The 13,741-nt window shown below is 39.2% G+C and overlaps 1 protein-coding gene across 9 annotated transcripts in view; it reads right to left on the reverse strand.

The window, feature by feature from the left end:
- The window catches only part of LDB2 (LIM domain binding 2), a 375,607-nt gene that overhangs the window by 190,586 nt on the left and 171,280 nt on the right, over window positions 1-13,741 (reverse strand). For all 9 annotated transcript variants that reach the window (XR_005554670.1, XR_005554671.1, XM_039326503.1 and 6 more), the window contains exon 2: window positions 12,245-12,347. Coding sequence is in view for 7 of the 9 variants with exons in the window: in XM_039326503.1 (XP_039182437.1) it covers window positions 12,245-12,347 (103 nt within the window). In the remaining 2 variants the exon portion in view is untranslated. The remainder of the gene's footprint in view (window positions 1-12,244; window positions 12,348-13,741) is intronic.

Raw genomic sequence — 13,741 nt, forward strand, 5'->3', positions numbered from 1 at the left:
GTGGGGAGGGTGTTCTTGGGGTCATAAACAGCATTCTTCCTTCTCCAAATATGGTGAGTTGAATTGATGCCAAAGAGCTCGATTTTGGCCTCATCTGACTACAACACTTTCACCCAGTTCTCCTCTGAATCATTCAGATGTTCCTTGGCAAACTTCTGACGGGCCTGTACATGTGCTTTCTTGAGCAGGAGAACTTTGCAGGCACTGCAGGATTTCAGTCCTTTACGATGTAGTGTGTTACCAATTGTTTTCTTGGTGACTATGGTCCCAGCTGCCTTGAGATCATTGACAAGATCATCCTGTGTAGTTCTGGGATGATTCCTCACCATTCTCATGATCATTGAAACTCCATGAGGTGAGAGCTTGCATGGAGCCCCAGGCCGAGGGACATTGACAATTATTTTGTGTTTCTTCAATTTCGAATAATCACACCAACTTTTGTTACTTTCTCACCAAGCTGCTTGGCAATTGTCTTGTAGCCCATTCCAGCCTTGCATAGGTCTACAATCTTGTCCCTGACATCCTTGGACAGTTCTTTGGACTTGGCCATGGTGGAGAGTTTGGAATCTGATTGAGTGCTTCTGTGGACAGGTGTCCTTTATACAGGTGATAAGCTGCATTTAGGAGCACTCCCTTTAAGAGAGTGCTCCTAATTTCAGCTCGTTACCTGTATAAAAGATACCTGGGAGCCAAAAATCTTGCTGATTGATAGGGGATCAAATAATTATTTCACTCATTAAAATGCAAACCAATTTATAACTTTTTTGAAATGCGTTTTTCTGGATTTTTTTGTTGTTATTCTATCTCTCACTGTTAAAATAAACCTACCATTAAAATTATAGATTGATCATTTCTTTGTCATTGGGCAAAGGTACAAAATCAGCAGGGGATCAAATAATTTTTCCCTCACTTTAACTTGGGCTAAAGAATGATGACAGCATGATCCTATTAATATGATAATTTTTATGGCTTTGGCTAAAATTTAAAATGAGTTTTAACATAGAACAGAACAGTTTGGTGCATTCAACTCATTCTCATAAATCCAATGATTATATTAAGAGAAATGAAATGCATTAAATGATCTGATCTTTTGCTGTCACATCTTGTTTGCCAATAGACATATAGTGCTAGGTATTTTTTTTTAAAAAAATTACTTCCTCATCAGTATTAGTTAACCAACAATTTGGAGATGTGTATGCCTAGAGCAGCAAAAATATAATCTCCTCCTAGCACAGGGGTGTCAAACTGCCGGCCCGCAGGCCAGTTGCATCATATGGAGGCCGTGCTCACCCTAGCTCACCTGAAATCACACATACAGCTCAAAGTGAGCTAATTACCATTTTGAACCATCACCACAACTATGTAATCTAATGTAGACATGATGTAATTCAACTTAGACATGATGATCATTTAATGTAATAAGAATAAGTCTGTCTGTCTGTCTGTCAACTATCCCACCTTTCCTTGAGAACTTGAGGCAACATAGGCAAACATAATAGCAACCTGGTGATGGAGAGAGATAGGACTTCCTGAGTTCAGCTAACTGTACAGGGGTCCACAAGGTGTGGTCAAAAAAGTGAAGTGGATATAATTTACTTGGACTTCAATAAGGCATTTAATAAAGTAATAGTAGTAAAGTTGGAAGGGACCTTGGAGGTCATCTAATCCAACCCCCTGCTCAGGCAGGAAACCCTACACCATTTCGGACAAATGGCTGTCCAGTCTCTTCTTAAAAACTTCCAGTGTTGTAGCATTTACTGCTACTGGAGGCAGGCTGTTCCACTGATTAATTGTTCTCACTGTCAGGAAGTTTCTCCTTAGTTCTAGGTTGCTTCTCTCCTTGATTAGTTTCCACCCGTTGCTTCTTGTCCTGCCTTCAGGTGCTTTGGAAAATAGCTTAATTCCCACTTCTTTATGGCAGTGACAGTGTGAAATAGTGCATATAAAAACTAGGTGCAGCACAGATTTGATCTGTGGATACTTTGAGCTAACTGAGAAATCTGCTCAAAACATTTTATGGTCTTTGGCAATAATGATTCCATTTGGAGAGAGAGTTATTTCACAAATAAACTTGCATTTGTAGATGCTTGTTTTTTTAATTATATACCAATGCTTAAAAACTAATAGGAGCAGATATCAATATGGATGTTTATATGATTAAGCAATGAATCAGTGAATACCTAGAGGCAAACAAAGTCATTACCAAAAGCCAACATGGGTTTGTCAAAAACAGACCATGCCAGACAAATCTTACTGCATTCTTTGACCAGGTGACAATATTAGTGGACCAGAGGAATGCTGTGGATATAATTTACTTGGACTTCAATAAGGCATTTAATAAAGTAATAGTAGTAAAGTTGGAAGGGACCTTGGAGGTCATCTAATCCAACCCCCTGCTCAGGCAGGAAACCCTACACCATTTCGGACAAATGGCTGTCCAGTCTCTTCTTAAAAACTTCCAGTGTTGTAGCATTTACTGCTACTGGAGGCAGGCTGTTCCACTGATTAATTGTTCTCACTGTCAGGAAGTTTCTCCTTAGTTCTAGGTTGCTTCTCTCCTTGATTAGTTTCCACCCGTTGCTTCTTGTCCTGCCTTCAGGTGCTTTGGAAAATAGCTTAATTCCCTCTTCTTTATGCAGCCCCTGGAGATATTGGAATACCCTATCTGTCCCCCCTTGTCCTTCTCTTCGTTAAACTAGACATACCCAATTCTAGCAACCTTCCTTATATGTTTTAGTTTGGAGTCCCCTAATCATCTCACTCTTCTCGTACTCTTTCTACTGCTCAAATACATGTGGTGACCAAAACTGGATGCAGTATTCCAAGTGTGGCCTTACCAAGGCATTGAAGAGTGGTATTAATACTTCACGTGATCTTGATTCTATCCCTCTGTTAATGCAGCCTAGCACTGTGTTGGCCTTTTTGGCAGCTGCAGCACGCTGCTGGCTCATATTTAGGTGATTGTCTACTAGGACTCCGAGGTCCCTCTCACAATTACTACTACTGAGCATGGTGCCACCTATGCTGTACTTGTGCATTTGGTTTTTCTTGCCTAAATATAGAACCTTGCTTTTTTCACCATTGAATTTCATTTTGTTAGTTAGTGCCCAGTGTTCAAGTCTGTCCAGATCCTTCTGTATCTTAAGCCTGTCCTCTGGAGTGTTGGCTATTCCTGCCAGCTTGGTGTCATCTGCAAATTTGATGAGTTCCCCATCTATCCTTTCATCCAAATCGTTGATGAAGATGTTGAAGAGTACTGGGCCCAGAACAGAGCCCTGGGGCACCCACTACACACTTCCCTCCATATAGATGCAGTTCCATGAAGGACCACTTGCTGAGTACGGCCGGTCAGCCAGCTACGGATCCATCTGGTGGTGATTCTGTCTACCCCACATTTTTCTATCTTATCAAGTAATAGGTTGTGATCTACTTTATCAAATGCCTTACTGAAGTCCAAGTAAATTATGTCCACAGCATTCCTCTGATCCACTAATTTTGTCACTTGGTCAAAGAATGCAATAAGATTTGTCTGGCATGATCTATTTTTGACAAACCCATGTTGGCTTTTAGTAATGACTTTGTTTGCCTCTAGGTGTTCATTGATTCGTTGTTTGATTATCTTTTCCAGGATCTTCCCAGGTATTGAGGTCAGGCTGATAGGTCTGTAATTTCCTGGATCCATTTTTTTTCCTTTTTTGAGGATGGGAACTACATCAGCTCTTTTCCAGTCCTCTGATAGTTCCCCTGTGTTCCAGGATCTTTGAAAAATATAGTTCAGTGGCTCCGATATCACATCTGCCAGGTTCCTTGAGAACTCTGGGGTGTAATCCATTTGGTCCTGGCGATTTGAACTCATCTAGGCTGGACAGGTGCTCACTTACTATTTTCTTGCCTATCTTAACTTGTCTTTCTATTTTGTTTTTTATGGCACTATTTTTGATAGGTTGGTCTGTTTTGTCCCTTTGTGTAACGACAGATGCAAAAAATGAGTTAAATAGTTCTGCTTTCTCCCTGTTGCTTGTCACCTTCTTGCCACTTCCACCCACTAATGGACCAATCTTTTCCTTCACTTTTTTCTTGTTTTTTACATGTTGAAAGAAGCTTTTTTTTGTTATTTTTGACTTTGGTCGCAAGCCTTCGTTCATTTTGAGCTTTCTTTGACCAAGTGACAAAATTAGTGGATCAGAGGAATGCTGTGGACATAATTTACTTGGACTTCAGTAAGGCATCTGATAAAGTAGATCACAACCTACTACTTGATAAGATAGAAAAATGTGGGGTAGACAGAATCACCACCAGATGGATCCGTAGCTGGCTGACCGGCCATAGTCAGCGAGTGGTCCTTAATGGAACTGCATCTATATGGAGGGAAGTGTGTAGTGGGGTGCCCCAGGGCTCTGTTCTGGGCCCAGTATTCTTCAACATCTTCATCAACGATTTGGATGAAGGGATAGATGGGGAACTCATCAAATTTGCAGATGACACCAAGCTGGCAGGAATAGCCAACACTCCAGAAGACAGGCTTAAGATACAGAAGGATCTGGACAGACTTGAACACTGGGCACTAACTAACAAAATGAAATTCAATGGTGAAAAAAGCAAGGTTCTACATTTAGGCAAGAAAAACCAAATGCACAAGTACAGCATAGGTGGCACCATGCTCAATAGTAGTAACTGTGAGAGGGACCTCGGAGTCCTAGTAGACAATCACCTAAATATGAGCCAGCAGTGTGCTGCAGCTGCCAAAAAGGCCAACACAGTGCTAGGCTGCATTAACAGAGGGATAGAATCAAGATCACGTGAAGTATTAATACCACTCTTCAATGCCTTGGTAAGGCCACACTTGGAATACTGCATCCAGTTTTGGTCACCACGATGTAAAAAAGATGTTGAGACTCTAGAAAGAGTACAGAGAAGAGCAACAAAGATGATTAGGGGACTGGAGGCTAAAACATATAAGGAACGGTTGCTAGAATTGGGTATGTCTAGTTTAACGAAGAGAAGGACAAGGGGGGACATGATAGCAGTATTCCAATATCTCAGGGGCTGCCATAAAGAAGAGGGAATTAAGCTATTTTCCAAAGCACCTGAAGGCAGGACAAGAAGCAACGGGTGGAAACTAATCAAGGAGAGAAGCAACCTAGAACTAAGGAGAAACTTCCTGACAGTGAGAACAATTAATCAGTGGAACAGCCTGCCTCCAGAAGCAGTAAATGCTCCAACACTGGAAGTTTTTAAGAAGAGACTGGACAGCCATTTGTCCGAAATGGTGTAGGGTTTCCTGCCTGAGCAGGGGGTTGGACTAGATGACCTCCAAGGTCCCTTCCAACTTTACTACTATTACTATTACTTCATCTTTGCAGGCTCGGGCTATTTGCTGATATTTTGACTTAGTTATGTGTCCCCTCTTTCCACTTTCTATACTTTTGTCCTTTTTATCTTTCAATTTGTCAGAGAGTTCTTTATGCAGCCATGCTGGTTTCTTTGAGAGCTGTTATTTTTCCTCTTTGTTGGTATTGTGCTAGACTGGGCTTTTATTATCTCATTTTTCAAAATTTCCCAAGCTTCTTGAGTTGTTTTCCCCTTGAGGATTCTCATCCATGGAATCCTTCCCAAGCCCTCTCTAAGTTTATTGAAATTAGCTCTCTTGAAGTCCAAGACTCTAGTTTGACTGTGTTCTATTGCTTGTGCTTCTATAATGTTGAATTCTAATATTGCATGATCACTTCCTCCCAGGTTCCTATGGCTTCAACACCTTCTATCATTTCATCTCTGTTAGTGAGAATTAGATCCAAAATGGCTAATCCCCTAGTTCCCTTCTCTACTTTTTGGGAGACAAAGTTGTCTGCTAGGTTTGCCAGTAACCTGTTTGATCTTCCACTTGGTGCGGAGTTTGTCTCCCAGTTGATGTCAGGGTAGTTAAAGTCCCCCATTACTATTATGATGTGCTTCCTACATACCTTAGTTAGCTGACTAGCAAAAAGTTCATCTATGTCCTCTGTTTGGTTGGGTGGTCTGTAGTATACACTTATGGCAAAGTCATTTCCCCCCCTTTTATATTGACCCAAATGCATTCAAGACAGTTTTTATCATTGTTGTGCTCTATTTCTGTGGAGATGTAGTTATCTCTTATATAGAGAGCAACTCTACCTCCTCTTTTATTTGGTCTGTTTCTTTTAAATAATTTAAATCCCTCTAGCTGTGTGTTCCATGTGTGGGTTTCATCCCACCATGTTTCCGTAATGGCAACAATATCGTATCTGCCCTCATTAACCTGAATTTCTAGTTCACCCTGTTTGCTGTTCATACTCTGTGCATTGGTGTATAAACATTTGAGTCCTTTGTGAGTGGCCCTGTGTTTCCTTTCTATATAACCTGTGTGGTGCCTGAGTTCCCCTATTGTCTTACCACCTATTTGGTTAGTGCACTTTATGTGGCACTCGCTATTAGAGGCTTCATTTTGCTTGATAGCAAGGTTGGTATTCTTGTCCACACACACATGACAAGACCACATGAAGTGTTAATGCCACTTTACAATGCCTTGGTAAGGCCACACTTGGAATACTGCATCTAGTTTTGGTCACCACGATGTAAAAAAGATGTTGAGACTCTAGAAAGAGTACAGAGAAGACCAACAAAGATGATTAGGGGACTGGAGACTAAAACAGATAAAAAACGGTTGCTGGAATTGGGTATGTCTAGTTTAATGAAGAGAAGGACTAGAGATGACATGATAGCAGTGTTCCAATATCTCAGGGGCTGCCACAAAGAAGAGGGAGTCAAGCTATTCTCCAAAGCACCTGAAGGCAAGACAAGAAGCAATAGGTGGAAACTAACCAAAGAGAGAAGCAACCTAGAACTAAGGAGAACTTTTCTGACAGTTAGAACAATTAATCAGTGGAACAATCTGCCTCCAGAAGCTGTGAATTCTCCAACACTGGAAGTTTTTAAAAAGAGACTGGACAGCCATTTTCTGAAATGGTATAGGGTTTCCCGGCTGAGCAGGCGGTTGGACTAGATGACCTCTAAGGTCCCTTCCAACTTTATTATTATTACTATTACTATTATTTCTATTATTACTATTATTATTACTATTACTATTACTACTACTACGATGATGAAGATGAAGATGATGATGATGAAACATTGCTACTCTGAGACAGCACTTAGAGAATGATCCCCAGAACTCAACTTTCTTGTGATCCTTTTAAAAAAATCTGTATTAAATGCCAATAATTTAATTTAATGTCTCAAGTAAGAGCATCTATGAGAGCTTTCCCTTTCCCTTTCCCTTTCCTTTCCTTCTCGAAAAAGCACCTTTGGGACTTTCTTTCCTTTCTCTTCATAAAGGAAAGCTAAAACCAAACTATTTTATTTAAATACTCATTCAACATGGGCACAGGTCGGCAACCTGCGGCTCCGGAGCCGCATGCGGCTCTTTGAGCCTTCCCCTGTGGCTCCCAGCCTCCTCTGCCGTTGCAGAGAGAGACAGAGAGAGGCAATTGCGCTTCCCTGCTTCTCTCTCTCTCTCTCTCTCTGTGTGTGTGTGTGTGTGTGTTTTGTGTGTGTGTGTGTTTTGTGTGTGTGTGTGTATATATGTGTAAAAGAGAGTGCACTCACATTGTTCTCCGAGGAGCTGAAAAGCTTACTGGGCAGAGCTCCTCCCTTTGCTGCGTCTCTGCAGGAAACAGGAAACAGGAAGGGCAGGAGAGAGCTAGCTAGCCCAGCTAGGCTGACTCAGGAATTCTGGGAGTTGAAGTCCATGAGTCATAAAAGAGACGAGGTTGCCTACCCCTGAGATTGTTGGAGAACAACTTGAAGCTTGCCAGGTGAGCAGCAGATGGGGGGGGAGAAAGAGAGAGAGAAAGGGGGAGGGGGAGAGAGAGAGGAAAGAGAGAGAAAGAAAGAGAGTGGGGGAAGAGGAGTGGCAGACCAAGGGCAGACAGAGAGGGAGGGAGGGAGAGAGACAGAGAGAGAGAGACCCTTTTGACATCTAAAATGAAGATAACACTGCATATATCCTTTTTTTACCTATGTGTGTATGTAATTTTATTCTCTTAAAGCATTCTCTCGGTGATCATTGTTTTAATAGTAGGGATATTCCCAAGAGTCATATTTTTACTTTTATTTTTAATGTGTGTGTGGGTGTGTGTGTGTGTGTACACACACACACATACACAAACACTCTCTCTCTCTCTCTCTCTCTCTCTCTCACACACACACACACACTTATAATAAAGATAAAAAAGGATATATGCAGTGTTATCTTCATTTTAGATATCAAAAGGGTTTTGCGGCTCCCGGTGTTTTGTTTTTGGTGAGAAACGGGTTCAAGTGGCTCTTTGAGTGTTTTGGGTTGCCTACCCCTGAACATGGGTATTCATTTGAGAAAATAAATGGAAATAGAAAGGCCTAGTGATGGTCACTCCTGCTCCTCTTGCCTTGTATACTTATAAAAACACCGTGTGTTTTTTATACAGATCCTCTAGGGAGTGAAGATTGTTGCCTAATGATGGCATTTCCCCCAGTAATTAAGAGAAGGGTGTTAATATTGTGAGCACAAAGCTCTTATGGACACTTTATTCATTCAATTCCTCAGTCTGTTCTGACAATTTGGGTTCTTGAATATTTTTTATCACTTTGGGTCTTAAAGCTGAAAGACATAGAAGCCTACTGGTAATAATTAAAGAAAAAACCAGCATAAGGTTGTAATAATGCAGGATTGGGAACCAGTTATCTTGGGCTTTTGTCTCAAGGCAGTTTTAACTCCAAATTCTGGAACTAAAATTTACCCTTTTAAAAAATTGCTAAGGTTGAGAAAGACTGCCTTAGCTTGATCACATTTGGATGGTTGGGAGGATTTAGCAGTCAGTTTTAGAGAACTAAATAAGATGGCTGGACTCTTCATTTGAGAATACAAAATGCAACTGCCAAAAAAAAAAAAAAAGATCTGGAAAAATTCTTTTTTCTTTATGACATTTAAAGGCATCAGCTTTATACATGCAGTGATGACAGAGCAATTATCTGATGTGGCAAAAAAATGAGAGCAGGCAGGATAACTGGGAACACAAAGGTGGAATTATTTTGCCATGCAGTAATTATTGAGTGATGTTTAATTATTGGGACTTAGCCTATGCTTGGAAATAGGAACAATTTATTACTTTTGGTAAATGTAATTTTCTTTTGAAGAACAAAAGGAAATGATATAATCATTTTGTCACATAGGGCCAGAAAATGAGTGGAAAAACACACAATAATAGAGATGGGTTCAAAAAAGAAACTATACAGTTGGCATGCAATTCTTGGAAAACATGGGACTTCTCTCAAACCTACCTGCAAAAAAGGTATCTCACTTCCAGAAAGTCCTCCCCGCCCCCAGAAGATACATTTATTTTATTCATTTATTAAATAAATTTACTTACTCACCCAATTCACACACAGTGATGCATGCTTTGCTAAATTATAGACTAAAACCATTCAGTGCCCCAAATACAATAGATGGAAGAAGATGCATTTTTGCAAAACGGGAACATGACATGGCAATGTCTTTCAGTCGATCAGCGTTATTTATTGAGTTCAACTGAGATGGAGAAACAATTAGCAGATATTTTCTCTCGGCCATATATAGAAAAGTTCCTGATGGAAGGATATCAAAAACTAGCATATTAAAGTGCACAAGAAATTATTAGTAAATGGAAAGCTTGCTGGCATGTATCTCTGTTGCAGGAAAGTAGGGAGGGAAAAAGGAAAGAAGGAGGAAGAATCCTAAGCAAGTCCTTACATTGGACAACAAAAAGAACAACCTAAAATCTACCCGCATGGAAATCCCATAAACGAAAGAATTCTGAATAAATGTGGAGCAACTAGCCTACAAGAATCTTATTTTTTCTTAATCAACAGCCGATAATAGTTGGGCAACATGATTATTCTCCAGCAGATTGAAAGTAATTCTAACACTTTACAGAAACATAATTTTGAAAACTTTTCCTATTGCCAAAAAGCAGTGGGGCTTTGATTGTATGGTTGCAGAGCATTTTGACATTTTGATACTACCCCATAGATGCCCCTGGGAGACAGCCTAAAATAGAAATAAAAAAGATCATTCATGTGAAGCCAACAGAAGTTTCTAAAGTTGCCCAGGATGGCAATTTCTGGATTATAGTAAGAAGTTCATAATAATGAAATCAATAATGTCTTATTCCAGTTTAATCATGGAAGAGCAATTTAGGACAAGTACAATAGAATGGCATGTGTTACAAATGAATTTGTAAAAAGAGATTTTAAAATGGATTTGCTTATCCAACATCAATTAGATTACCTTCAAATCTTCTCTAAATTTTAATTCCCACTTTAACAGGCACTAGTGAACATATGCAAACTTTGTCTTTTCTTCCCCTCCTGATTCATATATTTGTATTTTTTTGAGGTTAACATTTTGTAAGATGCTTCTATTTCTGGTAGTCATTAAAGTCACTATTTCACTTCCATGCATTTAATCCACTTTATCAGTTATCTTGAGCTCTTTACTTGATATGGGCTCCCTGGTTCTACTTTGAACACCATTTAAAAAGTATTGTTGACAGAATTATTATTTCTTCCCTTTCAACTGAAAACTCTGTAGAGATTTTCAAATTGCAGCCTGTAGCAAAATTGCAACTGATTCAACCCAATTAGATGGTGTCAGATATCAAATTTGTTAGCTGTTTTATCAGCTGAAGGGGAGAGCCTTCCTATTATCACAACTAATGTCTATTGATTGCACAACAACTAACTGGAGATAGTTCAGGAGAGAACAAATCTATAAACCTGAGCTTGAAGTGAAAGACAAAGTGCTTGCAAGTGAAATTAAACAGTTTTGTTGTTTGGTACAGCTGTTCTTTTTCAATCCAGATAAACAGGGATGCTGTCAGTGGATGCATTTGGAGGTTGTGTGATTACTGATTTTTTCAAAGACAAAGAGTCTTGCAAGAGTTACCTATGTTCATGCATGCTGGCTTCACTTTTCTCATAGAACTATGGAAATACAGAAGATACATGTTTAAGATAAACAATAACAGCTTTTGGTTTTTGGTCAGTCATCAGTGAGTAGGTAATTAGAGAAATGTTCTAAGTACTAGCAAATATAAGAAGACATGAGAAATAATCCGTCTTTATTTTTCACAATCAGACATGTCTTAGGTGCTCATAAGCAGGAGATAAAAACACATTTTCCCACCACTGTTTTCCCATAACTGATATTTTGAAATACAGTATGCTACTCCCAAACTGGAATCTACAACTGATAGCCCTCAATACACCTTCCTCTAGGAACTGATTCAAATTTCTTTTAAATATCTCCAAACTGATGGCTATCACACTGTTTTGTGTGAATAAACTTCAAGGTTATTTAAGTGATACATGATTATGCTCCTTCTTTTGCCACATAATAGGAAAATGTTCAAAAGTAGAGATGGCTGGCCTACCATAAGGCAAGAACAAATCTTGTCATATCAGTAAATAATGATTTAATGATTAAAGACTTCCCTTCATTTCAGAAATCCAGATGGGAAAGTGGTTCTAGAGTAGTTTCAGATATGTCAAATAGACAAACAGGCTGAAAGAGAATCCTGCTTTAAGGCTTTATAAGTATACAAGAATGTTCCTATTTTTATATGATGAGGAGTCTTTGAACTCACTCTTGAAGACCATAACTGAACAACTGCTCAGAACCATAAAATCCACAACTGCACCAGGGATATCTTTTTTCCTTTGCATCAAGCAAGTCATAATTTGCCATTATTTGAAGACTGGATGAGAATGCATCAAAAGAACCATGACAAGATTACACTGTACAATATAAACATTCTGCAACTGAAACTCTTTAAAAAAGAATTGGGCTTATGAAAATATTCTGGGAAATAATCCTGCTTAGAGGCTTTTCTTGTTTCTTTTATTTGTGACAGAGACAGACCAGAAGCCTTTTTTTCCACATTATCTACCTGCCCATAATTTATCAATCTCCAATTCAGCTTTTCAAATAAATGCCATATATATGAGGTTTATTCTCCTTATTCGAATACAGACTGGATGCTTAGAAGCGATCATTTCATTTTTACTTTAACCTCTAAATTTGGTCAGAAGAAGACTTTCATAATCAATATAACCCACCATTGAAGGAGGACTTTATATATCTCCTCATTTCATCACTGATAAGTTCAGCTCTACCACAAGCTAGTGGAATATTAAAATATATTTGTTCCCTTACTGTATCGCTTTGGTCCATCTTCCAAACAAAAGGAAAGTGTTACGGTTGCATCATCTTCAAAAAACTCTGTTGCAAAGGCATCCCACCACAAGTTGTCACTGTCCTGAGAGAGAGAGAAAAATGTTTTTTTTAACAGGAAAGATATACTTTACTATTTTAAAAACAATATATTTTCCTATCTAAATAATATCAAGACAGGAAAATTATTAAGTATCAGTAATCTACAGTTAGATTTACAGCCTAAGACTGGTAGAAATTTAATAATTAAGGCTCTAACCAAGGACCTAAGAATTATTACAGTAGGATCTAAGAACATAGGCAATTTCAAGTAGAGTGGAATTTTGGTAAAAGAAGGGTGTCCAGGTGTGATAAATTCAATATCCCCAAATATAGAAGAATTCCTTTAAGTATTCTCCGAGAGCTCCAGGCATGATTAATATAACAATTGATTTCATTTTCCATAAGCATTCAACTTTGCTCTGTACATCCAATATTCCACCTGCAATTCCCAGTATTTCATAATTTATTATTATTCTTTTAAAATATTGCTAATATTGCTAATAATGAGAGGCCTCTGCATTGGGAGGAGGTATTAAAGACATTGGATGGGACTGTGCAATCAAAGTCCTGCCCCTCTTAGGGTATCTCATGCATAAACAAGGAATAAAACCTGGACCATACAATTTAGGGGCACCTCTTGATTTTTATGACCCCATACATCCAGGATCCTTTATTAATAATGAAAAATGCTGTGCATCTTGCTTATAATCTCATTTGCTAACATATCAAGCAAATATTTTTAAACAATAGTTTTATGTTAAATGGCCACATGATAGCATAAATGTAGGTATGCAGTAGATTCCATCTCCAGTTTATTTCTTGTGCTTTGCCTTGTCAGGCAACTGAGCAAGACTTTCAATACATTAAAAAGGAAGGTAGATTTTCACTCTTTTTGTTCAAACATGAGCCCTGCTCGGGAGTGTGATCCTATTTTCTCATTCACCACAGCAAAAGATCAGGCTGTCAAGTTAGTGACATTTAAAGAATGTTTAAGATAAATACGACGGACTTTAGCCACCATACTTATCATGCTAAAATAAATGCTACATTGCAATGATGCTTCAAACAGGGTGTAATATCTAGAAATATTACCCTAGAACAGATATGTCAAACACATGGCCCAGGGGCCGGATGTGGCCCGCGAAGTGGTTTCATGTGGCCCATGAAGCCATCCTGGAAACAGTGAGGGAATGGCCCCTGCTGCCTTGGCCCTGGCCCAGGCCAGCCGGGAGCCAATATACAATTTTGTGGTGGCCATCTATGCTGAAACGCATTCAGTCTTAGCTCCACAAGGTCATTTAGAAACAGCAAGGAACCAGCCCCTGCCACGTTGGCCCTACCCCTTGGGTGCATGCTAGGGAGGTGTCACCCTTTGTGAGGAATGAAGAAATGCACCATTGCCTGGAAGTGGCCAGCAAATGGCCCTCATCTACTTCA

Source organism: Crotalus tigris, unplaced genomic scaffold (assembly GCF_016545835.1).
Source record: "Crotalus tigris isolate CLP2741 ecotype Arizona unplaced genomic scaffold, ASM1654583v1 scf7180000024341.3516292, whole genome shotgun sequence".
Classification (NCBI taxonomy): Eukaryota; Metazoa; Chordata; class Lepidosauria; order Squamata; family Viperidae; genus Crotalus; species Crotalus tigris.